General features: G+C 48.6%; 1 protein-coding gene across 2 annotated transcripts in view; it reads right to left on the bottom strand.

Annotated features, from left to right (window-relative positions):
• SLC25A13 (solute carrier family 25 member 13) overlaps window positions 1-25,935 on the bottom strand; it is a 1,524,563-nt gene that overhangs the window by 610,165 nt on the left and 888,463 nt on the right. For both annotated transcript variants that reach the window (XM_069648547.1, XM_069648546.1), the window contains exons 8-9: window positions 17,285-17,378; window positions 17,037-17,121 (exon numbers count right to left, since the gene is read on the bottom strand). In XM_069648547.1, the coding sequence (XP_069504648.1) occupies window positions 17,037-17,121; window positions 17,285-17,378 (179 nt within the window). The remainder of the gene's footprint in view (window positions 1-17,036; window positions 17,122-17,284; window positions 17,379-25,935) is intronic.

Genomic DNA, 25,935 nt, shown 5'->3' with positions numbered 1-25,935 from the left:
AGATCTACTACTGCAATGCCCTCTTTCAGGCTCAACCACCCACATCATCAATAAACAAGTTATACAAAACAACTCCCTAAGAGCAGCCTTAAATATCCCAAAATAAACCACATCTTGGCTGCCAGGCGGATGGCCCATTGGTTGACTGTCCACAATCCACTTGTGTTTAAAACCCTCTCACCAACACACAAATGTCCGGCTAAAGCAGCCCCTGTATACTTATCTAACAAATTCTCCAACTCTCAATCCACTAGACCCACCAGGGCAGCCCACTCCCACCTCCTCTCCATCCCCAGATACAAGCAAAAAAAGGCTGACAACCACAGATTCCCAGTGGCAGCAGCTAAGCACTGGAATATACTCCCACTAGCACTAAGATCAGAGTGCTCCCTCTGGGCCTTCTGAAAAATCCTCGACATGGCTGTTCACACAAAACCAATAAACTCGAAGTATATCACCTTGTTCATCCACCACTGCTCATGTATGTGTTAGTACTCAGAGTCTGAAGGTGATCACATGTAACCAGCCACCAGACAAACATCCAATGTTGAAATACCTGTAAAAAAATGTTTACTGCTGTATTTTTATTATGTCTTGATGTATTCTAGTGCACAGATGCCCTCGCGCTGGGAGCTCTCTCCAAATGCTAAAGTAATACAATAAATTAACTGTCCCTGACACTAATACATTAAAAAAACACCTACAGGAATCACTTGGTGATTTAAACTTCATAAAATAACATGTATGTTCAAACACAAATGTTATAAACAGAAATTCTTGTGATCAAGGTTATATCCCCTTCCCCTGGACCAATTCAGGATATTTCAAATAGTCAAAGTTCCTTTCACTAGCCAAGTTCCACTCCGGATAGAATAAACAGTTCCAATATATCTTTCACTTGTCAAATTGACTAATGCAGTTACCCCAAAAAAACATTAAACAAAAAAGGTTCTTCACTCTTGAGACAACTGTTAAAACGTCCTGCTTGGCAAATAAATAGATGCTCACTTCATACGTTCATAGTCAAAATCCTTTTCTCTTAAGGACAACCACTTTTGGATCACATTGCATTTCTTCTTCATAAGCAATACTTTTATCGGGATGGTTACACAACAGTTAGTCAAAACACAGTAGTGGACGGGGCGCTGGTATGCAGCAGCATATGAAGACGCAGGTCTCCAGCGCTCTGAGAGTGCCACAATCATCCTGATCGAATATTCTGAGTAATGTTCTTGGAAAGCTGGCACAAGTGCTATAACTGCATTGGGGAAGGTGCCAGCATACCTGGAGCATTCCCGACATGAACCGAGGTCGGAAAGTGCAGAAACAAGTCGAGTTGCAGCCACATGAGGCCGCAGAGAAGTGGCTGCCATATTGTCTGGGGACTGAAGCGTGGTGGAGCCGCCGGTAGTCGCGGTCATCCCCCGGGTGCCATAAGTGCAAGCAACAGTGAAGCGGTTGCCAGGACGTAGGCACCGGAGAACAGCGAAGCGGGTGCCGGGTCGCGGGCATCCGAGACCAGGCAGTGGGGTAGCTGTAACTGGTGGCAGGGACTCTCCACGCAGAACAAAATGAAGACCCAGAGCCCAATGGTGCATAACAGCAGTGCAGGCAGCAACTCTGCAGAAGAGCACCCCGGTGTCTGTGGGCATGCACAAGAGGGCGAGTCCAGTGGCCAGCAGCAAACAGAAGTGGCACAAGCTGCTTCCATTTTCTGGCACATCTCGGCGGCAGCAGCCCCAAGGGTGCACATGGGGCAGCACGTGACGAGCATGTATTGCACTGCACCGCTACAATAGAGGATCCTTCTGCCACCTGAGCGGGTTGGTCCCCTGGACCAAACAGGACAGGTCTGCAGTGGACAGAGGTGAGGTCGGAGTGTACCTGGGGCCCTGAGTCCAGTGACACCACTGGTGGGGCTACATATATACAATATACAATGTGGGCGCGCCCAGGTGATAGTGAGGCCCCAGTGGCAGCGGGTGAATCTGGGGGGGGCACCTTGGCTGGCAGTAATTTCTCTGTGGGGCAGGCCCACTGTCTGTATGGTGAGCGGGGAGTCCCTCTGGAGCATAAGGGCTCACCTAGTGGGGGCATACATACTGAACTCAGGTGAGGGCCTTGCAGACCACGGTCCCAAGGGAAGATATCAGTGTTCAGTGGTTAGGAAGAGCGGAGCAGCGGATCATAACACAGAAGTCAGGGCAGCATTGGTGGAGTCCCCTGAGGGCCAACAAGAGTGAGGTGGAAGGATACTACAGGGAGTGTTAACCTCGCCTGGACTGGAGGCAGGATGGGAGAACTGGCAGCAGTGGGCCGGGCAGGGGGTGAAAGAAGCTCCACTACGACGACAGCTGCTCCCTATGGGTGGAGAGGAGCCTAAGTGTGGGTCTAAAGGTGCAGGGAGACATACACAAGCAGCGGTGCGTCAGGAGGCCGCTACTGGAGGGTGGGTGAGGGACTGGGGAGTACCGTGCCAGGGAGGATTTCCCCCCACCAAAACATGGCAAAAGAGAAAGGCAAAAAGGCCTTGCAGCAGAGCAAGACCGACCAATTTGCGGTCAGCAACCCCACCGCTGTGCAGCCCAACACAAAGGGCATCATCTAAACCGAGAATCCGTCCCAAGACCCGCCCATCTCGTTAAGCGACATCATGGGGGCCATTGCTGAGTCCTGGTCCTCGGTGGAAGAAAAGATTGACAGGCTGGCTTGAGAGGTCTCCTTTTTGCGGCAGGACGTCTGCAAGTTGTCTTCGAGGGTTGGAGATGCAGATCGGCAGATATCAGATATGAAGGATGCTATAAAGAAGATGGAGAAACAATTAACTGTGGTATCCCAGAAACTCAAGGTTTTGGAGAGCAGAGTGGAGGATACAGAGGGGAGAATGAGGCGAATTAACCTCTGTATCCTGGGGTTGCCAGAGAAAGTGGAGGGACCCAGCATTGAATTCTTTCTAGAGCAGTGTTTAGCAGAGCTTATGGCGCTGAAGAAACTCTCCAACTTCTTTTCTGTAGAAAGGGCCCACGAGGAGCCCATGGGTAGGCCCTGGATCGGGAGCTCAACCATGCACTGTCATCACAAGGCTTTTGAATTTTAGAGATAGGGACACCCTTCTCTAAAAGGGCGACTGGCCCGATTACATGCAACAGCTCCCGTATTGATTTCTTCCCAGAGTACAGAAGGGAGATGCAGCGAGCACAACAGTCCTTTGAGTATCAAACGTAAGCCACTCTCCAGCATCCTCAAATACGCCCTCTTATTCCCTTCCCGCTTGAAAGTATACCATGGGGCACGCCTCTTTAGCACACCACATGAGGTCATGGGAGTGGTATGAAACAAACATTCAGCTGACAACGGCCCGCACGCTGCGGGAGGAGACGCAGTAACCAGGGACAGAACCAGTCCCTTTGTCCACCCCGCTATACTCACATGACCAGACGTCCCCAGAGGACATTGACGGGACCATGGACTGAGGAGAGGATAGATGAACAGTGGTCGACAGGTGCCAGACCTTGTGGATGGTTTGTGTTGATCCGAGGGGGAATTGTGTGGTGCCACATGGGGAATTGTGGCAGTGTCACGCAGGATCTGCTTAATGATCTCCAGAAGCTTATAATGCTCAGGGAGGCAGAGAGATGGATCCTGGGTGGAGATCTCAATGATGTGATGGACATGGGCCTAGACGGATCTTATATTGGCAGTAGGGATCCAGAGCACCCCACCAAATGATGTTCTTTGGCTAGGGAAATGGGCTGGTTGGACACTTGGAGATCCTTGCATGCTGGAGAGGACGGGATGGGTTCTTTTACTTCTCTGACAGGGCAATAGCCATAGGCTGCTCTCAAGAACATTTCGACCCATGGGATTTCAGACCATTCTCCATAACTTCTTACGCTCAAGAGCAGGCATGAGTCACCCACATCCACAAAGAGGCTGAACTCGTACTATCTGGGCTTCCCTGAATTTACTGAGGCATCAGCGCACACCACAAAGGGATACTTCTCGGTTAATGAGTGATCAGCGGACAGTCCCATCAAAGACTGGGAGGGATATAAAACGGTTCCCAGGGGGAGGCGATCTCACTTGTCGCAGCACGGCAGAAGCAACATGCGCTAGAGGAGGCTGAAGCGGCCTCAGAGAGAGCAGAGGAGGACTAGGTTGCCTTTGAGTCCTTAGAGGAACAGCTTAAGTTGCGGACAGCCCATGAAACACTCTGGAATGTAGAATTAGACAACGCGAAACAGGCACACTGGCACACGCAAAGCCAATTTCATGAAGCCAGGGATAAGGCGGGTAAGATGCTAGCGTGGCTGGAGTGAAGGGAAAGAGGCAGCGGATATATGCAAGCCCTGCAGAGTGACACTGGAGAGGCTTTAATGAGGAATGTGGACACAGCACAGGAGTTTGCGGGTTACTACGAGTTCCTACACAGTGCCCCATCATGCAGACCAGGGAACGGTGAGTTGGAATTAACGGATACAGCGGTTCTCCCACAGTAGTCAGTACGGCAGCAGGAGGGGCTAGAAGCAGAGATTTCAGAAGAAATAACGGCAGCAATCGCCCAAATGCAGTACGGGAAGTCCCTGGGTCATATTGGCTTCCCAGTGGAGGTCTGGAACAGACTGGGAGAGGTGGTGGTTGGGCCACTCCACCGGCTATTCCTGCAGTGTAGGAGGGACGGTATATTGCCAGAAGATCTGAAGAAAGCATGCATAGTGGTTCTTATCAAACCTGGCAAGCCACCAGTATGGTGTGCCTCCTATAGGTCAATATTGTTAATGAATGGGGAAGTGAAAAGATTACTGAGAAATGATCGAATGCGAATGTCCCAGGGAGTAAAAAACGAAAGTTCTTTTTTTGATCAAAACATTCGATTTTGTCTCTCACGGACATTTCGGACCACCCGCTCCCCCACCCCCTTACTTGCCACTGCCTCCGCTATCCCCCTGCAACGCCGGTTCCCTTCACACACATAAAAGAGAACCAGCACCGCAGGGCCCTTTCCTTTTTAAAAAATGTTTTATTTGTATAACTTTACTTTTCCCCCGCAACCCCCAAAAATATTATAATCTCCAAGTATTTGACTTGTTACAAAGAAATGTAAGTGCACGGTTTCAGTTCTGGGATTGGCAGTACTGCAATATCTAACGTGGTCCCTTTCTGAACTGACTGCGGAGCATATGGCTTTTTATTAAATGTATCCGACTCACTTAAAAAAATATCTTGGGGATAATCTGTGGGATGTTTTAACCCACTAGGCTCTGCCCTGCGACATCCCTGTGTGCTGAGGGTGAAAGAATCATCAAAAATGGCTGCAAAAGCCCTATGCCAAAACCTATGAAAATTGCGCTTTGAAACCGGAAAAGATGGCTGCCAAATCTACTTTGCCTGTTGTCAGTAGTGGAAAGGAGACCTCACTGCTGGAACAAGTTACTGGGCTGCCTACCAAGGAAAAATGAACACTGCAGGAAAGGCAGTGTTTTATTGAAGGAAACCCAGAAATTGCTCTTAAATCCCCTTTTCTTGGTTGCTGAAAATACAAAATACCGGACCAAAACACCACAAAACATCCAATATCTTTGCTGGGTGTTACCCACCACTTCATTTAATGAATCATTATGAACACACAATGTCAGGAAAAGCAGAATCTATCATCAAAATATCCACAGTAAAAAGTGTGCTTGCCAGTGAAAATCTGTCAAAATATAGGCACAGTACCAGCGGCCGCCTTTATTACAGCTGTCATTAGTTGCATTAAAAGCTTAAACTTGTGCAACTGAAATCAAATATCTATAAATTAAGTGACCTGTTATCAAAAGTGATTTAGGTTGCAACTATTTAATCTCCATGGTTTAGAGACTGGAATTAGTGTTCTAGTTGTCTGTTTTTAACATTGTGAGTTTATTTTCAACAAAGAAAAATGTAACAAACTGACTTTTAAAGTAAGCCTGATGCAAGTCAAAATTACAAAGCAATTCCCCCACTGGGCAAGGCACCTCCCTTCTGCTCTCTGGACCAGGAACTCACATTCAGGTGTTGATTAAGAGGGGAGGGGCACTTGGGCTGCTCCTGGGACAGACAATGAATCTTCCTTGGCTGAGAGGATATGCAGATTGTAAAGTGTCAAAGTGGCCTCTCCCAGAAGGAAGGGGGCAGATTGTTTCAGACCTGCCAGAGAGCCTAGGTGGCGGGGACAGACAACCATTTGTGGATTCACAAAGCACAGAAAGCATATTTTTGGAAAAAAAAGACTAATAAAGGACTGTGTGAATTTGTAAAAATTGTAGAATAGCATTGTTAATGTGATTCTTTTGTGCACATTTTAAGAAGAGCCAGAAATCTGTACGATGTTCAGGGAAGGCACAGTGAAAATCCTGGTTTTGTAGCAATTGTATTTGTGTCAGAAGCATGAAACTTCATATGATTATGCCCCGATATCATGCACACATGTACAAAATTGTGGACAAATCGGATGTTATGTCCCGGAAAAAAAGTGAGAACATTTGTCAAATCCAGACCCAAGATCCCACCGCAACGAGGATTGGAAGAGGGTTTGCCCACAAAATATGTGACCTATGTATGTTATTGGTATAACGATTGTACACATGTAAACATGTATTGTATGAAAAATAGATGCGCAAAAGGCAAAGGGGAGGATGTTTTGCCACATAAACCACATCATCATGATGACACTCTGTTTTCTCCTCCAATCAAGGGAGAGAGCAGACTTTAGCCGATAGACTACCTAGGGCTTCCGCTTAGGATAATTCAGCATACCCACCCCTTTATCAAACACATAAATAGAGACAGTTTAGGACCTAGAAAAACACACTGATCCACTCACCATCCCGAATTTGGCAAGCACTTTGAAGGAGATCCATCCATACTCCTTGTTCCAGACTACAGAAACTTTGCAAGTAGAAAGGCTCAGAGCATAGCTGAACCACTTTCAGCTGGGCCTAACTTCCGGAACCCATCCCTCAACTTAAAGGGGAAACCAAAAGAAGCAGCCAGGCTGTGTTGTAACTGCTTGCCTGCCAAACAATTATCTTCAAAACCAGATGGGCAGATTGAACCCAGTCTGGTCCCGGCAGACCAGAGAGCCATTACAGATCCAGTCCAGTCGTGCTGTGCAGTGTAGACCAAAGCGCCTTGCTGTCCAGTCCTGCCGTGCGGTGCGGTGTCCAGAGCGCCTTGCTGATCGCTGAACCAGACCAGTCCGGTGTGCCCAGCAGTCTGTCCCAGAAATCTTTGACCAGAATCCCTGACGGTTCCATTCAAAACATTGGTAGTGACTATCCATAGTATAGGATTGTCATTAGCCTATGTACTGTCCATAGTCATCGCTATCCAAATGAAATCTAGCTTAAATCCAGAACTGTATTGTTAGAAATCCTTTTTGTCTTGCCTGAACACTCTCTCTTATCCTATAGTCCTTCTGTAATAATAGTGTTAAAATCATCTTTGCGCTGATATATATTTTCTGAAGAAGGCAAGCGTCTCGGCGGGCAAAAACCATTCAGAGACGTTGTGGTATGGTGGTTGTGCTGTCGAGTAGTTTGTATCTTCATAGTCCATCCCTAGTGTAAAGAACCCTGTTTGTATTTTAAAAGTGCATCCTGGTTTTACAATTTTGCCTCTTTCTGAAAAAAACAACCTCCACGAAAACATCCATAACCTTATAGTTTTTCCACAATCACGCTTACTGCGCGTGGAAAAGTCTGCCGCAAATTTTTCATTTGGCTAAAATCTATAATGTGTAAAATATCTTTTCATTGCACCTGACCTCAAAATTAAGTTTTCCCATTGCTGTTTACTCTTAATTCCTTGCTAGTGTTTGTCTGAACCCATACAAAGTGGCTCCCATTAGTATTTCAACAATTTCAGTAAATTAAAACCATTTTCAGTGTTTTACCCATTCATGCAAAGCCAACTTTAAAACCATTTTTGACAAGTTTGCCAATCAATTCTCTTTTTCTCTCGCGTTTGCTGGGGGAAAATTGGCATTGATATATTTTGTTGAATTCTGTATTCCTGAAACCTGTTCTCTCTCCTATCTCTTTATATTGCATTTTGGGGGGATTGAAGAGTGTGCAGGGGGAAATAGTAATTACATTGCCATTTGATTGAACCCACACAAAAGTATTATTTCTGTGCTGCCTTATTTTTCCCTTCATTACTCCTTGTGATTAGATTGTTTAGTGCGACATCACCCCATTGGTGCTTATTGTATAACAATTAAAAATAGTGTGATCTATATTGTGAAATCCATAAATAAATATGTTAACTTTGCAAACCAGCCTGCTTCCTGGTTCAGTGTGACCGGGGGGGATTCAAAGAGAGGGGGGTGGTATAAGTGGTATATCGTTCAGAATAAAATAATTTATAGACACAAATAATTAAGGGTTTCAGTTGATTGATTTATTTATTTATTTATAGAGCACTTTACACCAAGGCGCAGTACAGTGGAACAACAAAATACAGAGTAATAACAACAAATAATGTGAGCAAAGTGGCAACTTGAATCATTCACCAACAAAACAGTGCAAAGAGCAATTGACAGAGGGGGGAGAAGTGGAGTGCAAACAGGAGAGTGAAGGGAGGGGCGGGGAAGGATTGAGTGAGAGTAGAAGGAAGGGAGAGAGTGTAAGATAGAAAATGGAAGGTGGAAAGGGAGGGGAGGGATTAGAAGAGGGGAAAGACGGGGGAAGTAGAGAGGGCAGGGGGGCTTCAAGGTGGGGAATGGAGGAGGAAGGATTTAAGGGAAGTGCGAAATGAGATGAGGGTAGTGGAAGAGCGGATTGAGAGGGGGAGAGAGTTCCAATTGTAGGGGAGGACTGGCCGCGAGGCCCTCCTCACCTGCAGCCTTCTCCCCAGGTGAGGACCATGACTCGGTGGCCGTCCCCTCATGCCACCCGGGCCCAGGTGGAGGAGGGGTCACCCGCCGACGACATTGCCCACACGTATCCGTTCCCTGCATATACCAAAATTCAGTTAGGCCTAGAAGCCATCTTGTTTAGCAAACATGGCGTGAGTTCAGCACACTGTAACGAGGCCCCCACCTTTGGAGGGCCTTTCATGCATCTCCGCCGCCGCAGTAGCCCTGGTAGATCCGCTGCGAGCGCGTTCCCATGAGAAAGTCGGGTATGAGCTAACCCGAGATGCTAACACTGTAACATTTTATCGTTCACAATGTAATATTGCACCCCGCATGACCTGGTCCGCGAGGCCGGGGTGACGGGAAAAAAGCTGAAGCATCACTATCTGAAGAAAGTAGAAAATAATTCAAGTATTGGTATTAACGAACTACCTCTGGTTAAACAGATCCTGTAAACTGTGAATAAACCATAAAGATGTAACATTACATGATACCACCCCAGGTCTGGACTAGTGCTGCTATAACCACAGAGAAAGATGTCGACCAAATGTATAGCCTTTATCTGTATAAGTGTTCTTACAATTTTATGTAGAAACCTGAACTCATATATGTTTTCTTAATCACCTAAAGCAGCGAGCATCAATTTCTGTAGGCCATAACCTAGAACTACCTCGTGTAACGTCTAATGTACATAAAATAATCACACCATGTAGTAAATATAATGTTAGGTAACGAAAAGGTACTCGGACCGACTGTATTAAAGAAATGTGTAACGAAATTGAAATATATATGTGTGTTTAAATAACATCAAAATAAGGCGGAACATTATAAAAGTTCTGCATTCAAAAGTTAGCAACGCACGAGGAAAAAACCTTTGTGAATATATGCAAGGCCATTCTCCCTCCCACCCTACCAAGCCTGCCAGATAAAGAAGCTAAGGCCTGTGCCGCGCTCCCTCACCTCCCCCAACCAAGCTGGAGCCGCTTCAGAGAGTCAGAGGCCCGGTACCGCACCCAAGGCCACAGCCCGCCACCTGTGTTATTTACAGCACGGTAATAAACCCACGTTTGAATCCACTGATCTACCAGCACCCTCTCGTAAATTCCACAACCCCCCCTAGACCACCCCAAGAATCATGACCCCGTGCAAAGACGACCCCCATCACTGGGACAAGACACAGAGACCCATTTATATAATAACTTCTAACGCGGCAGACAGACATGTATCATTCGGCTCAGGCCCCAGAGCCCAGCCCCTCGACCTAAAATACCGGTCAATAGAACACAGGTAAATCTCACCCCAACCGACAACCACCGGACCTCTCACGAGGTGCATTCCTCATGTGTTGCGTTTATTTTATAAGACAAACTGCTGAGCGATTTATTGATGAACTTAGATGTCGTTTCTTGAATAACTGCAGTGTGCATGGCCTAGGGCAAACGAGTCAGGAAAGGTATTCATCTTTGTCACAGGCTGCCCCAGCATACCAACACCGCTCGGATGACCTCAAGCTGGCCTGCCAGGCCCAACCCAACCCACGAGGCTGACCAGTGACGTCCTCACGCCAAGACCAACCACGCTGCAGCAACACCTATAGTTAGTCGACGCCACCCAATCCCAATTAACTTGTGCCCCCTATAGTGTGTAGGTTCTGATGACGTTTTTTGTATTAGAAATACGCCTGTCTTTGCTATTGTCAGACAGAGCGCTCTCGGAGGTTGCAGAGTTCTTTGCATGCCCTATTCTTTGGATAAACTCCCACTTACGCTCACCCGCACTCTGTCTTGGTCTTATTCCCACTACGGGAGAGTCCCTTATTGTCTCTCATTGCGGGGAGGATCGTGCTGAAATTGGGGGCGCTTCCTTTCACAATGCAGAGGAGCAAGAAGTTGGAAAGAGCGGAACCGGGAGGAAGTGCAAGGGAAGGAGGTACAGAGAGCAGGAAGTGGTCAGCAGAACAAAGGGAGCGAGAGGGGGAGTAGAAGGAGAGAAGGGAGGAGAGATAAGGAGGGGCAAGACCATGAAGGGATTTGAAAACAAGGCAGAGAAAGTGGAATTTTAGTTGTAGGTGGAAAGGTAGCCAGCCTAGTCGAGAGAGTGAAGAGGAAATGGAGTCACGGGAGGTAAGGAGACAGAGGGTTCGAATGGCAGAGTGGTGTATAGATTTAAGAGGGGCAAGCTGAGATGAGGGAAGACCGAAAATTATAGAGGAACAGTAGAAGAGGCAGGAAAAGATGAGTGAGGAGATTAGGAGCTTGGTAGCATGGAATGTGAGGGAGGGACGGATTTTGCGAATATTGTAAAGGTGGTATCTGCAGGAGCGGGAGGTGAGCGAAATGTGTTGCGAGAAGGTGAGAGAAGAGTCAAAAAGAACACCTAGGTTGCGAGCATGAGTGGAGATAGGGAGATTGGAAGGAGGAAAGTGGATGAACGGGTGAGGAGAGGGAGGGGTAGAGAGCTAGCGGGGAAGAAAAGGACTTCAGTTTTATCCGTGTTAAGTGAGAGAAAGCGTGAGGACATCCAGTTCTTGATGGCTGTGAGACAAGAGGAGAGTTTAAGGTGGAGGTCAGGTGTGAAGTAGGAGAAAGAAAGAAAGAAAGAGTTGGGTGTCATCCGCATAGAAATGATGGGTGATGCCGAAGGAGGAGATGACAGGGGCAATGAGGGAGGTATAGAGAGAGAAGAGGAAAGGGCCAAGTACAGAGCCTTGAGGAACACCGTAAATCAGAGGGAAGGAAGGAGAGGTCTGGCCTCCCCATGAAACAGCAAAGGAACGAGAGGAAAGGTAAGAGGAGAGACATTTTAGAACAGAGCCTTTGAACCCGAAGGAGGAGAGAGTGTGGAGCAGGAGAGGATGATCGACAGTGTCAAAGGCGGCAGAGAGATCAAGGAGAATAAGTATGGAGGATTGCTTTGCATGGCGAGCAGAGAGGAGCGAGTTGAGAATCGAGGTGAGAGCAGTTTCAGTGGAATGTTTGGGACGGAAGCCAGATTGGAAAGGAGGAAAGAGAGAGGAACACGAGACAAAGGAAGAGAGCTGAGAGTAGGCGAGGCGTTCAAGGAGTTTAGAAAGGAAAGGCAGAAAAGAGAGAGGTCTGTAGCTGGCAGTGAGCAGTGGATCAGCAGAGGGTTTCTTAAGAATAGGAATGATTTTTGCATGTTTGAAAGCAGAGGGAAAGATAGATGAGGAGAGGCAGGAGTTGAAGAAAGTGGTAAGGTAAGGGATAAGAAGAGGGTAAATTTTTGGGATGAGAACGGAGGGGAGAGGGTCAGAGGGGGCGGCTGTGGGGTGGGCTTTGGATAGAAGGGAGGATACTTCGGAAGGGGAAACAGATGAGAAAACAGACATGCTGGAAGAAGGAGGAGAGGGGCAGGAGAAGAGGGGGAGTCAGAGAGGGGGTTAATTTTTTGTCTGAGTGTGATGATTTTGGAGGAAAAGTAGTTGGCGAAGTCAGAGGGAGAAAGTGTGGAATTAGATGAGGGGTCAGGAAAGAGTTTGAAAAATCCGACGAGGTTGTGAGGCTTGAGACTGTAGAAGGTTAGAGTAGTAGGTGGATTTGGCCGTAGCAAGGCAAGAGTTGTAAAGTGCATGGTAGGAGAAGTAGGAGGTTTGATTAGAGAGCGAGGGAGTTTTGAGCCAAAGTCTTTCAAGGCGCCTGAGAAGGGGCCGCATAGAACGAAGATGGGAGGTAAGCCAGGGTTGAGGAGGTTTCTGAGAGGGGCGGAAGAGAGAAAGGGGATAGAGATGGTCAAGGGCAGTAGAGATGGAAGATGAGAGGGAAGAGAGAGCATCATCAGGAGAGAGTAGTACAAAGTCATGGTGAGATGGAAGAGACGAAGAGCAGGTGTCAGAGAAGAGGGTAGTGTCAAAATCACGCAGGTCACAACGTGAGTAGATTGGAACTGAGGGATTATTAATAGTGGAAGAAGAGCGAGGAGAAAGGGAGAACGAGAGTAATGCGTGGTCAGAGAGATAGACAGGGAGAGAGGAGACAGGGGAGGAGGGATAGGAGGAGTTGAAGAGGCGGTCAAGAGTGGAACCAGAGGAGTGAGTAGGGGAGGAAGGAAGGGGGGAGAGGAGGTAGGAGTCAAGGATAGAGAAGAGGGGAGAAGATTGGGGGGGAGAAGGAAGATGGATGTTAAAGTTGCCAAGAACAGTTAGAGGGGAGTTGGAGGGAGAAATAAGTGAGAGGAGGTGATCTAGGTCTTCGAAGAAGGAGGAGAGAGGGCCAGGGGGACGATAGATGATCAGGAAGGAAATAGGGTGGGGAGAGGAGAATGATTTGTAGAGGAATTCAAAGGAAGGGAAGGAGGGAAGAGATGGGGATGAGGAGTAGGAGGTGTATTTGGGGTTATACAGGAGAGCAACACCTCCACCGCGGCCAGAGGGGCGTGGAGTATGGAGGAAAGAGGAGGAAGAAGTCGTTAGGGAAGCTGGGACAGAGGTATTATGAGGGGGAATCCAGGTTTCAGTTAGGCAGAGGAAATGAAGGTTAAGACGAAAGAATAGATCAAGTGTCGCCGCGGTTTTATTACAGATGGATCTGGCGTTCCAGAGAGCAGTATTGATGAGGGCAGCATGGTTGGAAGTGGGAGGATAGAGAAGGTGAGAAAGGGAAGGAAGGTGGCTAGGAGAGCGGGGGAGAGGATAGTGGAGGGGGCTAGGCATCAGGAGGAGCGAGGAGAGGAGAAGGGAGAGGAGTAGAGGGCAAGGGGGTAGGGGGAGAGGTGGAAGGAAGAAATGACGGATCGCATATGGTTATGGGGAGTAGGTAATGGGTAAACAAGTTGGGGAGTCCAAGTGAAGATGGCACAAAGGTGGACTCAAGTCAGTGGTATGAGACAGCCGGGAAGGGCTAAAAGAGTCAGAAGGTGCAAGTTCGCTTGACTGAGATTGGAGGAGACCAGGTGTTTGAGGCAGGAAGATGGGGAGGAAGTTCTGAATTGTAGTAGGAGGTCACAGGTCTAGTGCTGAAAGTTTACCGGCAGGAGCCAATTTGTTCAAAAGGAGTAAGCACTCAAGGGCGTGATTGTAGAAAAACTGCTGTCTGAGGCGAGAAGGAAAGTAGCAGTTTAGGGCCGCTGTACCAGAGTATGAGCCAACAGGTTATAAGGTGGTAAAAGGGCCGATGCAGAGAGAAGTCCAGCCAGCGCCCAGAGATAGATAGGAGTAGGTATGCGAAGTGATGATAGGGGGAGACCAGCAGACTGCGGTGGTTGGTATGAGAGCAGAATGAAGGTTGTTACCACAACGCAGGGCCGCAGTTCATTCCACCACTCAGGAGGACCTGTAGCTGGATCCAGGTGCGGCTGGAGTTTCGCCAGAGCTCAGTGCAGTGGAGAAGGGACCGTTGAGGAGGCGCCTCAGAATCACAGTGGGGTTGGAAGGTGGAGGACCCAGGAGGAGATGCAGGGGGAGGTCCCATGGGATCCGAAGACTGATCCACGGAGTACTTCAGAGCTGCGGAAGGGATGCACAGTGCTGCCTCGTCTCAGCCCAGGAATAGGGCGGAGACAGATGGAGATTCCTGGAAGATCCAACTCTGGCAGAGTGGGTGAGAGGGGCTGGTGAATAGACAGAGTGCACCGAAGCCGCAGAATGGACACACAGATTTGCCTCGATGATATCTGGACTCTGGAGCCAGCACAGCGGATGGATACAGGCTTGGCCAGATCCTGTGTGGTGCAGAAGAGGCTCACAAAGCGGCGATGTTGGTTAATCACCGGGACTCCTTGTATGGAAGAGAGGGGTCGGGACCCCGTGTGCTGAAGAGGAGCCCAGTGGTCAGGAGAGATCCAAAGTTGGATTAGGTGCTGGCTAGGTAGGTGGCTGTGACCCAGGAGTGGTGCTCCGATGGCTGCAGAGGGCGGATGGAGGGTCAAGGGGATAGTCCCTGGCGTCAGGTGTCCAGTGGTGGTGCTCTGGTGGTTGCAGGGGGGGGATGGAGGGTCAAGGGGATTGTCCCTGGCGTCAGGTGTGCAGTGGTGAGCGGGGATGACTGCCGCCTTAGAAGAGAGCGAGGCGGGAGGGGTCCCGCAGGGCCGGCCTGACAAAGCGGGAGAAAGCCGAACTGGAGCTCAGGCTGAGGCCGCTGACCCTCGCCGTCCGCTGGGGCTCAGTGAGGAAGCAGTGGGCCCAGACCCGGAACTGCAGCCGCACCAGAATCCGTGGCAGCTGCTTCTGGACCTCCGGCCAGGGAGAGGTGCGCCGGGGGCAGCACAGGGCGCGTGGAGAACCCGGGGGTTGCCGCCGGTACCTGGTGCGCAGTGGTGGGCGGGGGCGACCGCAGCCCCGGAACCGCTGACCCTCTCCGTCCACTGGGGCTTAGAGTGAGGAAGCAAAAGGCCCAGACCCGGAACTGCAGCCGCGCCAGAATCCGAGGCTGGTGGAGGGAGAGACCCAGACGCCGGTCCGATGCTGGCTTCGTGGACGGCCGGTTGCACAGGCGGGTGGAGGATCCAGGGGTTGCTGCTGGCACCGGAGCGCGAGGCTGGAGGGAATGACTGCCGCCAAAAAAGTCCAAGAAGTCTTCAAGGCGGGAAGGGTCCCCTCATGGCCGGCCTGCTGGAAGAGCAGGAGGAGGTCGTCCCGAGGATCGAGCCGATGTCGAAGAAAGAGGATCCGATTTTCGCTGGGAATGCAGCCAGAGGGGCCCCAGAAGGTAAGAAACAGGAACGGAAGCGGGAAGATTGCAATTGCAGAATTGCAATTTAAATTGCTTTATCTATAAAATAATTCAGCCTGATTGAGGCGACGCAGGCTCAGGCAGCCCTGCTCACGCGCCCCCTGGTGTAACAGTTGTGCATCCCACGCTAGGCATTGACTTAGGTGAAGTGCCAGATTGAAATCACATACAGATCCCACAAAACGAGATTGTTCTAGTTGATTCAATCCAATGTTGGGGATAATTACACACTGTTTGAAAACTCACCAGTCACCATTGCTTTCAAGCAATTACCCATGACACGGAAGAGAGGGTCATGCTTATGCAAGCTTGAAATCTAGCTAAGAACTATCTAGCCTCAGCTTTACTGGCAAGGTTCTCCAGCACCCAATTCCAGGAGCTACCTAAGACAAAAGCTCATATGCATGGGCTTGACAGAGCACAAACTGTGAGGGAGCAAAGGAGTCTTAAAATAGTGGGGAAGGAGGCAGTAGACAGTGCGAAGCTCTGAAATGGTGGGAGAGATGGAGTCAGTTTGATGTGAGTAAGTATGCCTTTTTTTTTAAGAGTCCAGGCGTGTAGCAGTAACATGTTTTTCTTTTTTCCCCCTCTTGGATTTCAGTGTGTATATGTTGTGGCTTCTGGCAAGAACTGTAAATCCTAATCGTTGGAAGTCTCAAAACATAGAACAGCATTTCACTGGCACTTCTTGTCTTTTTGACACTTGCTCACCATTTTGAGGTTAGCTAATAATCCCTTGAGGTAGACCCACCCTGTTTGGCAATAGTCCATTTCCATGCTGCTTTTGTTGTTTAGATGCAAACACTTGACTTCTTTAAAGTTCATCTCCCACAATTCGATAATTTCTAAAACTTTCCCTTTAAATTATTTTTCTGTCTCACTGGATTGTGAAACTCTTCCAGATGTTGGCAGACATCCTGTGAAGTCATGAAAGTTTTCAGGTCACACATCAAACCATGAATGTATCAATGCAGGGTAGGATTCCTGGAAAGTTGTGGGTACAGCTATGGTAACCAGCCATAGCTGGTTTTGCAATGTTATATTGGTGCTATAAGCTAAATGAGGTATTTTTATGAGCTCAACAGCCTGCATTACAATAATATCGGGAAATTTAGCTTTTATAATGCAGAAAATGATTATGTGTTCACAGGGCGACAGAGGAAAGAACGGCTTAACATAGAGACCAGAATATCCATCTTTTGAAACGACTTGCAGAACACACGGGAACACCTTCTTTGACGGACAACGAACTTGGATGGGTTTAAAACGACTATATTGGAAACACGGGTTAAAAAGGTAACGTTATTGTTCAGTTTTAGAAGAGCGAATATGTTCATGTCCGTAATGTCATTGTTTTTAGAGACTATGGGTGCAAAAAACATAACGCAGCAATGGTTTACAGGGTGCAAGTTCCACACTGGGTAAAAAATGTCTTATTTGTTTTCACGGGTACTTGTCAATATATTGGTTACCTGTCTTTGGGCCTCTGCGAGATTGTACGGAAGGGCCCCCTCTTCCAGAGGGGCTATCCTGTCGATGTCGGATAACGTCATCCGCCTGGGGGACGGGGGGAGGGGGAGAAGAAGAAGCAACACATTAACACAGTTTCCTCCACTCGCTGGAAACGCACAGAATTGCGGCAGTGCTTCGGTGCCTGCATTTCTGGGATGCATTTTCACATTCTTGCACCACAATTTAAAGAAGGGAATTTTCTACTCACCCACGTGGCTCATATAAATCTGCTAACTGGAACAAGATGTCAACTTCCATGGGTGTAACCTGACCAAATTTTTGGGCTGCCAGAACAAACTCCTCTGAAAAAAAGAAAAAAACACAGAAATGAAAATAAGCAACGAAAGGAGAAGCATGAATCCATCGTCAGCTTCCCATAAAGCCATCACTTTGGAGATCAAGTATTGCATAAGACCAAGAAGGGGGAGGTCCGTCCATCCAAGCTGCAGAGGACAGCCACGTGCCCAAGACCAAGGCTTTGCACTCGTGTGTGCAGAAAGATGGGCCATGGGGAGGCTCCATCAAAGCGAACAACGCAGATGGAAGCATTTCCCAAATCCCAAGGGAACTGGCACAGGTTAAGAACAGCATGTGGTTGGCTCCATTTGCTGGAAGGAGTGGTTGCGTCAGATGCATTGGATATTGGGATTTGAGGAGACGCCGAGTGGCTTGATTTACAAAAATGTTTTTGAAAGGGGAAAGTCCCATTAAACACATTTTAGTAAACGAGGCCCCGAGTCTCCAAAACAGAAGGACAGCACTACCTTGTCATTCAGCTATTTTCTGACCTAGGGAAAACAAAGAGCAACTGTGCAGCACAGTATGATGCATAGAAGAATAGTGCAGAGCTTGCAATTTATTCCAAGCAATGCACAATTCATTATGCGATTTATGAGACTTGTGCTCATTAATTTAAAACGGGATAAGCATAATTACAAGTTCTTGAATGAAACCAGTATGAAAACCTCCTCTTATTGCAGGGGAAACGGACTGTCAACAACCAAAGAAAGTGCACAGACAGGTACATGCCCTAGGCTAAGAACCATTTTTGGCAACCACTTAACATTACAATTAGGCGTTTTGCTTTCGTCCCTCCAAGGCTTCACTGTTAACACCTAGTCATTTTATGTGCAATGCATGGGATTTCCTTATGGACACTGAATAAAGCCTGTGACTGTATAGGGGGCATCCCTGTAACTTGCAACAGACCAGGAAAAAGAGCTTTTGTCCTAAGGATTGGGGTATCCCACTGATTCTTGTTTAATGGTAGGGATGGAAGGGTTTGGGCGAGCGAGGTAATAAGGTTGAGGTACAAGAGGTGCCTGGGCAGTTGAGGGGCAGAGCCGGACATGAGACAGCTCATAATATATTGCAGATAGACAGCAGTGTGTCACATAGATGAAAAACGGAAGAGTTCCAATTAAAAAGCATGGCCTACTATAGTTTTTTTTATTTTGTTGTTGTTTGATTTATTACAAACCTTTTACAATCGCAATTCATCAAATTCCAACTTCTCTTGAATACAAAATTAAAAAGTCATATCTCATCCCACACATCCCTCCCCATTTCTCTTCAGGACTAGATCCAATTAGTTTCATCCATTACATTACAACTCTAAAATTTCCCTCATGAATTTCGTTACTACTAAATTCCTTTTCAACACAACTCTAAAATTTCTGTACACCTTTGCTTCCATGACTCCACTATTCTATTGACACGCCCTTCAAAAGTGCTTTCCTTTCCTTCAAGTATGTCAAATGGCGTTGGGTTGTAATTAGGAAATTCCATACATTTCCTGAAAAAACTAAAATATTGACATCTTACCACTGAACCCAGGGACTGTAGGCCGAACTCAAATCTCACTAGACCAATAGGGATTGATTTAGGAAGTCCCAAGGTGCTAATAGGCGTACTGCAACCCTCCAGTAAGTAATCGGAGGATAACACATTAATTATAAACATCTACAACCCTCCTGGTGGTCTACTGACTAAACTGGTCCAAGGGGTAATCACAGAGGTCATAACGAGCTGGATAGAAAAGACTACCTCTGGGGGTATTATCCTTGCAGGCGATTTCAATAAACGATTGCTGCACGAGACAAATACCTCAAAAGTGGGACAAAAACAAAGCTGGCAAACACTATTTGGATTCTTTGATTAGGTCCCAGAAAAACGCAATCCAGTATGGAGATGGCACCAATGTATACATGGACAAATGGGATACCTCCTCTGTAATAGATTACGTAGTTATGAACAGGGCTACGTGGGAAATAAGTAGCCAGATAAAGGTAATCCACAGTGGAGTTAGCGACCATGGAATTTTATGCTGGACATCGATGTAAAACAGTAGTCAGGAAGAACAGCAAAAATGTGCACAGGTTATCACAAATAACATTGGAAATAGATTGAGATGGTCACACAAAGCCATCAAAATGCTAAATGAAGTTATAAGAACTAACGAAGGAAAACTGAACTCCCTGTATAAAATAGGGGATTGGAACCTGAAAGAGATAACAAAACAGATTGTACCACCTTACCTAAAAAAACACCCAAGGAAGGTACCATAACAGCCAGAAGCAAGCACATAAATTATTTGACCCAATCATACACAAAACAATGAAAAAATATCGAAACGATAAGGCAGCTTTGAAACGTAATTCTGCCCTAACACTAGAGTCCAAAACGTCTCTTACAAAAAACCTGCCACAAAATAAAGAAATTGGCAAAACACACACAAGTACTCCATCAGGACGGTGAACTGGAACAACCCGTTTATATGGCTAAAACAGGACAACAAGGCAACATTCTGGCGTAATTACAACAGTTTAAAAAACCTGACATCTAAGATTGACTTAAATCCTATATCAGAGGAAGGATGGGTAAAACATATCCAAGAGCTTTATTCACCAAAGGATCGGCTACTCTCAAAATCAGGAGGAGAAGTAAAAACAGATTGGAACACGTTTGATGCATCCTTAAAAGTCAAACTGGAAGAAGAGTTTTCAGAAACAACGCTAGAAAGACTCATAACAAAATCAAAAGCCTACCGAGCACCAGGGCCAGACGTCATCCCAAACTTGGTATACAAAGCAGATGTCAATCTATGGGCGGGAATACTTGTACGGCACTTTGGGGAAATAGTGATGTCTGGCCAAATACCTGAGAGCTGGAGAAAAGCTATATTGGTGCTAATATTAAAATAAGAGGGCAGACTAATAACATCCAACTACAGACTGCTGGCAATGATGGACGCGAGTCAAAAAATCTTTGCAGGAGTCCTACTGAAAACATTGAATACATTGGCAGAAAACAAGAACATATTTAGCCTATTTCAAACCGGTTTTAGGAAGAAATACGGAACGACAAACTAACATCACTGCTCTGCAATTTTCTGAGAGCAATACGTCCAAAAGATAAAACTATATTATACTGCTGCTATGTGGACTTTTCTAACGCCTTTGACTTGGTGTCTAGAAGTAGACTGTGGCTCAAACTGAAGGTCTGGGGCATTGAACCAGTGCTTCTATGCTTTATACTGGAGCTATACAAAAACACCAAAGTGTCTGTCCGCCTAAGTCAAGAGGGCATACTGACAAAATTCATCGCAACCTTGGAGGGGATGAAACAGGGATGCGCATTGGGTCCTACCCTGTACAATCTATATACGGCAGATATGGACCGAGCCTTACTGGACACAAGAAATTTTCCACCTACTATAAATGGCGTAAAAGTGGTTATGATGGCTTACGCAAATGACAATCATTTTTGACCAGACACAAATCGGCCTTCAGCGCTCCCTTCATGCCCTGGAAAAATATGCCAAAGAGAATTCCATGATTATAAATAAGAACAAGTCTGAAAGACTCTCATAGAAAGTCAAAAAAGATATTGTGGTTCTTGGAAGGTACGAAACTGGAACGGCCAACGGAAGTGCTATATCTGGGTTTTCCCATCTGGGCGACACCATCGGTACTACATTATAAAGAATATATCATACCTAAAATATGGCTAAGGTGGTTAGCTATAAAAAGTTACGTGGAGCACAAAGGAGGTGGAAACATAGAAGGATTTTTACAAATATACAAAACTAGCGTGAGCCCGGCGATACTGTATGCACTTGAGACATTGCCAGAAAAGGAAATCGGGTGGTTACCGAAAATGGAAGGCAAAATCCTTCGTTCTATAATGAATATGCCTAAGAGAGTACCAGTGGAGGTCCTGAGACTGGAGTACGGATTAGAATCCTTACTATCAAGTTGGTCCATCAAAAAAACACTTCTGCGTTTAAAAATCAGCAAAGGTACAAATCCTCTTCTTCAGTTAATGGGAAAAACAACTTAGGAACAAGTTACTTACCTGTAACTGTTGTTCTCCAGCATGGGTCTGGCATGGATTCACATGCTCATGAATATTCCCCGTCGTCAGGCCGGGAATCCTCGGTAAAGAAAAAAATCAGTATCAGTTTCGTTTCTGATCTGTCTTTCTTAGTAGTAACCAATCACTGGTCTCTGGGTCATACTGCCCCCAGCCAATGACTGCCCTCTCCCTAAACCCCGCCTCTGGCAGCCATCCTCAGATTTGGTAGCACGTAAAGTGGCAGTGTGACCAAGTGAAGAGCCGCAGAGGGGTAGGAGGGAGGGTTCGCATGTGAATCCATGCCAGACCCATGCTGGAGAACAACAGTTACAGGTAAGTAACTTGTTCCTTCTCCAGCATGTGGTCTGGCATGGATTCACATGCTCATGAATATAAGAATACATAGCAGTACAAACATGCACAACCACGGGAGATGGCAAAGGCTCAATATTAAGCATTACATCAAAACGCAACATTAAGCATTTCTTACCCCCTCACCAGGCTCACCTTATGCGAACAGGTTGCGCAGCAGTGCTTGGCCGACCCTGGACTCCTCCCTGGAATCCCGGTCGATGCAGTAGAATCTCGTGAAGGTATGCGTCGACCCCCACGTAGCAGCCCTGCAGATGTCCAGCAGGGGCACACCAGACAAGAACGCCGTGGTAGCAGCGACCACTCAGGTCGAATGGGCTCTCGGACGGCCGGGCAACGGTTGGTTCACCAACCGATGACAGTGCACGATGCAGCCGGAGAGCCATCTGGAAATGGAAGACTTCGAGAGAGCCTTCCCTTGGATAACAGGTCCAAAGTTCACAAACAGCTGTGATGTCCTCCGAAAACTCTTTGTTCAGTCCACGTAGAACTTCAGCGCTCTAGCTACATCCAGCGACTGCAAAGTCCTCTCGGCCGGCGACGGGAAAAAGACTGGTAACACCAAGGGCTCGTTGAGATGGAAGTCTGACGGCACCTTGGGCATGAAGGAGGGGTGCGTCCTCAGCACTACCCGCGTATCGTGAAAGGTCAGGTATGGAGGCTTGCAGGATAGTGCCTGGATCTCTCCCATGCGTCGTGCAGAGGTGATGGCCACCAGGAACGCTGTTTTCCACGACAGAAACTTCAACGGGGCCGAATGCAATGGCTCGAATGGCAGATCCATGAGCCTGGTCAGCACAACGTTGAGCACCCACGCCGGGGCTGGCGCCTTCACCGGCGGGAATGATCGAAACAGTCCCTTCATAAATACCTTAACCAGGCGATGAGACCATAGGGATGACCGCCCTGTAGTCTTGGTGTATCGGGAAATTGCTGCCAGGTGGTGTGTCTTGATTGAAGCATGAGATAGACCAGTTTTGGCTACCGACAGAAGGTATGGCAATACTTGAGGGGCCGTAATCCGCAGAGGGTTAATCTTCTGTGCACGGCACCAGATAGAGAACCTCTTCCACTTATGTCCGTAGCACTTGAGAGTTGAGGACGCCCTGGCCTTCGCAAGAACCTCTCTGCAGTCGGCTGGGATATCGTATCCTCCAAACTCTAGTGCTGCAGGAGCCAGGCCTGCAAGTTCAGCGACTCCGGTTCGTGATGAAGAATTGCACCTCCTTCTCTGGAGAGAATATCTGTGTCCGTCGGCAGCTTGACTGGTGGGGACGCTGACAAGTCCAGAAGGTTCGGGAACCAGATCTGTCTCGGCCACGCCGGTGCGACAAGGATCATGCTGCATCGGGACCTCTTGAGCTGGTTGATGAGTCAGAGCAGCAACGGCAACGGAGGAAACACATATAGGAACAGGCCGTCCCAGGGGAACGAGAAAGCATCGCCCATGCTCCTCGGTTGGGGAAACCTGCTGGCGAACCTCTGGCACTTGGAGTTCGTCGCCGTTGCGAACAGGTTAATCTGGGGTTTGCCCCATCGCTGAAAGAGTCGGTCCACTTGATCCTGGCGTAGTTCCCACTCGTGGCACAAGTGCAGCTCTCTGCTGAGTGAGTCGGCGATGGTGATTTTTATCCCTGCCAGATGAAACGGCACCAGGAACATCCCTTGAGCAATGGCCCAATGTCACAGGTCCTGGGCTTCCTTGGATAGGGCTGGGGATCTGGTTCCGCCCTGCTTCCAGATGTAGAACATCGTGGTGGTGTTGTCGGTGAAGATCCTCACCACCTTGCCCTTGAGGGACAGGAGAAAGGACCTGAGGGCCCCGAACATTGCCCGGAGCTCCAGGATGTTGATGTGGAGTGGCTTCTCCTCCGGGAGCCAAAGGCCTCTCGCGTGAAGATCTCCGGTGTGCGCTCCCCACCCCTCCAGGGAGGCATCCGTCATCACCGTCGCCTGGTGGGCCGGGGTCTGAAAGTCTCTCCCTGCGCTAGATGAGCACGGGTGCCCCACCACCGGATAGCTCGTCGGAAGGTCTCGTTGAGAGGGATCTTGTCCTCGAAGCTGCCTGTCGCTTCAATCCAGCGGGCGTCGAGGAACTCCTTTAGAGGGTGCATCCGAAGCCTGCACAGGCGCACAAGATAAATGCAAGAGGACATCATCCCGAGGAGGGACTTGATGGACCTCACACTGGCCACGTCCGTGGCCAGCAGACGCTGCACCTTGCCTAGGATGGCCTTTGTCCTTTCCTCCGACGGCGAGGCCAGACGCGTCACTGTGTCGCGCTTGGCTCCCAGAAACAGTGCGACTTGAGAGGGGACCAGGTGGGACTTGTGGAAGTTGATGGAGAACCCCAGGTCCGTGAGCAGCTGGACGGTCTTCGCTGTGTGTTCTACGGCGAGCTCCCTTGTCCTTGTACGGATGAGCCAATCGTCCAGGTAGGGGTAGACGTGGATCCCCTGCAGGCGCAGCCGCGTCGCCACTGGAGCGAGGCACTTGGTGAAAACCCTGGGTGCCGATTTCAATCCGTACGGGAGGGCCGTGAACTGGTAGTGCCGCCCTTGGACCACGAACCTGAGAAACTTCCGGTGTCCTTTTAGAATGGGAATGTGAAAGTATGCATCCTCCAAATCCAACGACAACAGGAAATCACCCTCCTCCAGCTGTCCTAGCACATGCTGGAGGGTGACCATCCGGAATTTCTGTGCCTTGATGTACTTGTTCAGTCGTCGCAGGTCTAGATACTCCGGAGCCTCTTTGGGACAAGCTCGATGGCACCTTTCTTGAGCATCGCCCTTACATCCAACAGCAGTTGTGGGACGTAGTTTTGTTTCCTGGCCACGGGAGGAATGCAGGGGCACTTTTTTAGAAATTTGAGGTCGTGTCCCTGGGCCAGGGCGTCCAGCATCCAACGGTCGGTGTAGATGGACTCCGACACGCTGATGAACTTCGCCAGCTGGCCGCCCACCAGGGTGCTTCGGTGTGGGCCCGACGCCATAGTCCGTTCAATCTTGCTTGGAGGACGCCTTGCCGCCTTGGCCTCCCTGGCGACGACGGCGGGATCCACCCGACTTGCCTCGTCCTCTATAGGCTTCCTGCGACAAAGAGCGGGCCGCTTGGCGGTAGACGAGCCACCGCCGAATCCCTTGGAGGCACCCTGATTGCCTCCGGAGCTCCGAAACGACGGCCTTAGTTGCTGGAGAACTCCTAGAGCCTTAGCTGTCTCCGTGTCCGCCTTGATGGCTTGGAGGGGACTAATCCACTGTTTTCCCAAACAGGTTGTTCCCGTCGAACGGCATGTCCAAAACCGTGGCTTGTACATCCTGGCGGAAATGTGTCGCCTTGAGCCACCATCGTCGTCTGAGGCAAACGCTGTTGCCTAGCTGGCGGAAACTGGTGTCAGCAATGTCCGTTGCCACCGTTATGGGGTGGTCCAACGCCACCTCACCTTCCTGCAAGATCTCCAGTGCCTCAGCCCTCTTGTCGTCCGGTAGGGAGTCCAACAGGGGGGCGATCTTGTACCATAACTCCCTGTCGTAGCGGGCCACGATCGCGAGGGCGTTGGCCGCCTTAATCGTTGTTGCCGCCGACGAGATAACTCGTCGTCCCATTGCATCCAGCTTCTTTCCTTCGCCATCCGGCGGGGAAGTTGACGTTGAGGCCGATGCCCCCCCTGCTTTCTTCTTGCCCGTTGCTGAGACCAACGAGTCAGGGGTCGGTTGCGCCCTAAGGCACAAAGATGCCACGTCGGGGACCCGGTACTACTTCTCGTACCAATCCCTCTTGGCAGGCGTCGTAGACGGGTTCTTGAGAAGGGTGAGACCCTCATCCCAGATGTCATCCAGCAGAGGCACGGCGAGGACTGTCTTCCTCTTGGCCTCACGCTGTTGATAAAGGAAACCTTCCTTCTCTTAGGGGAAGAGCTGAAAAAGCTCAGAGAAAATCTCTTTGAGAAAGCACGAATACGCAGCAAAAAACTCGAGAGCTAAACACGAGGACTCCCGGTAAAAATCTGAGGATGGCTGCCAGAGGCGGGGCTTAGGGAGAGGGCAGTCATTGGCTGGGGGCAGTTTGACCCAGAGACCAGTGATTGGTTACTACTAAGAAAGACAGATCAGAAACGAAACTGATACT

This window comes from Ambystoma mexicanum, chromosome 2q, assembly GCF_040938575.1.
Source record: "Ambystoma mexicanum isolate Mex_15411 chromosome 2q, UKY_AmexF1_1, whole genome shotgun sequence".
NCBI classification, from domain to species: Eukaryota; Metazoa; Chordata; class Amphibia; order Caudata; family Ambystomatidae; genus Ambystoma; species Ambystoma mexicanum.
The sequence above is the reverse complement of the archived record's forward strand: the minus strand, read 5'-3'. Positions and strand labels throughout refer to the sequence as shown.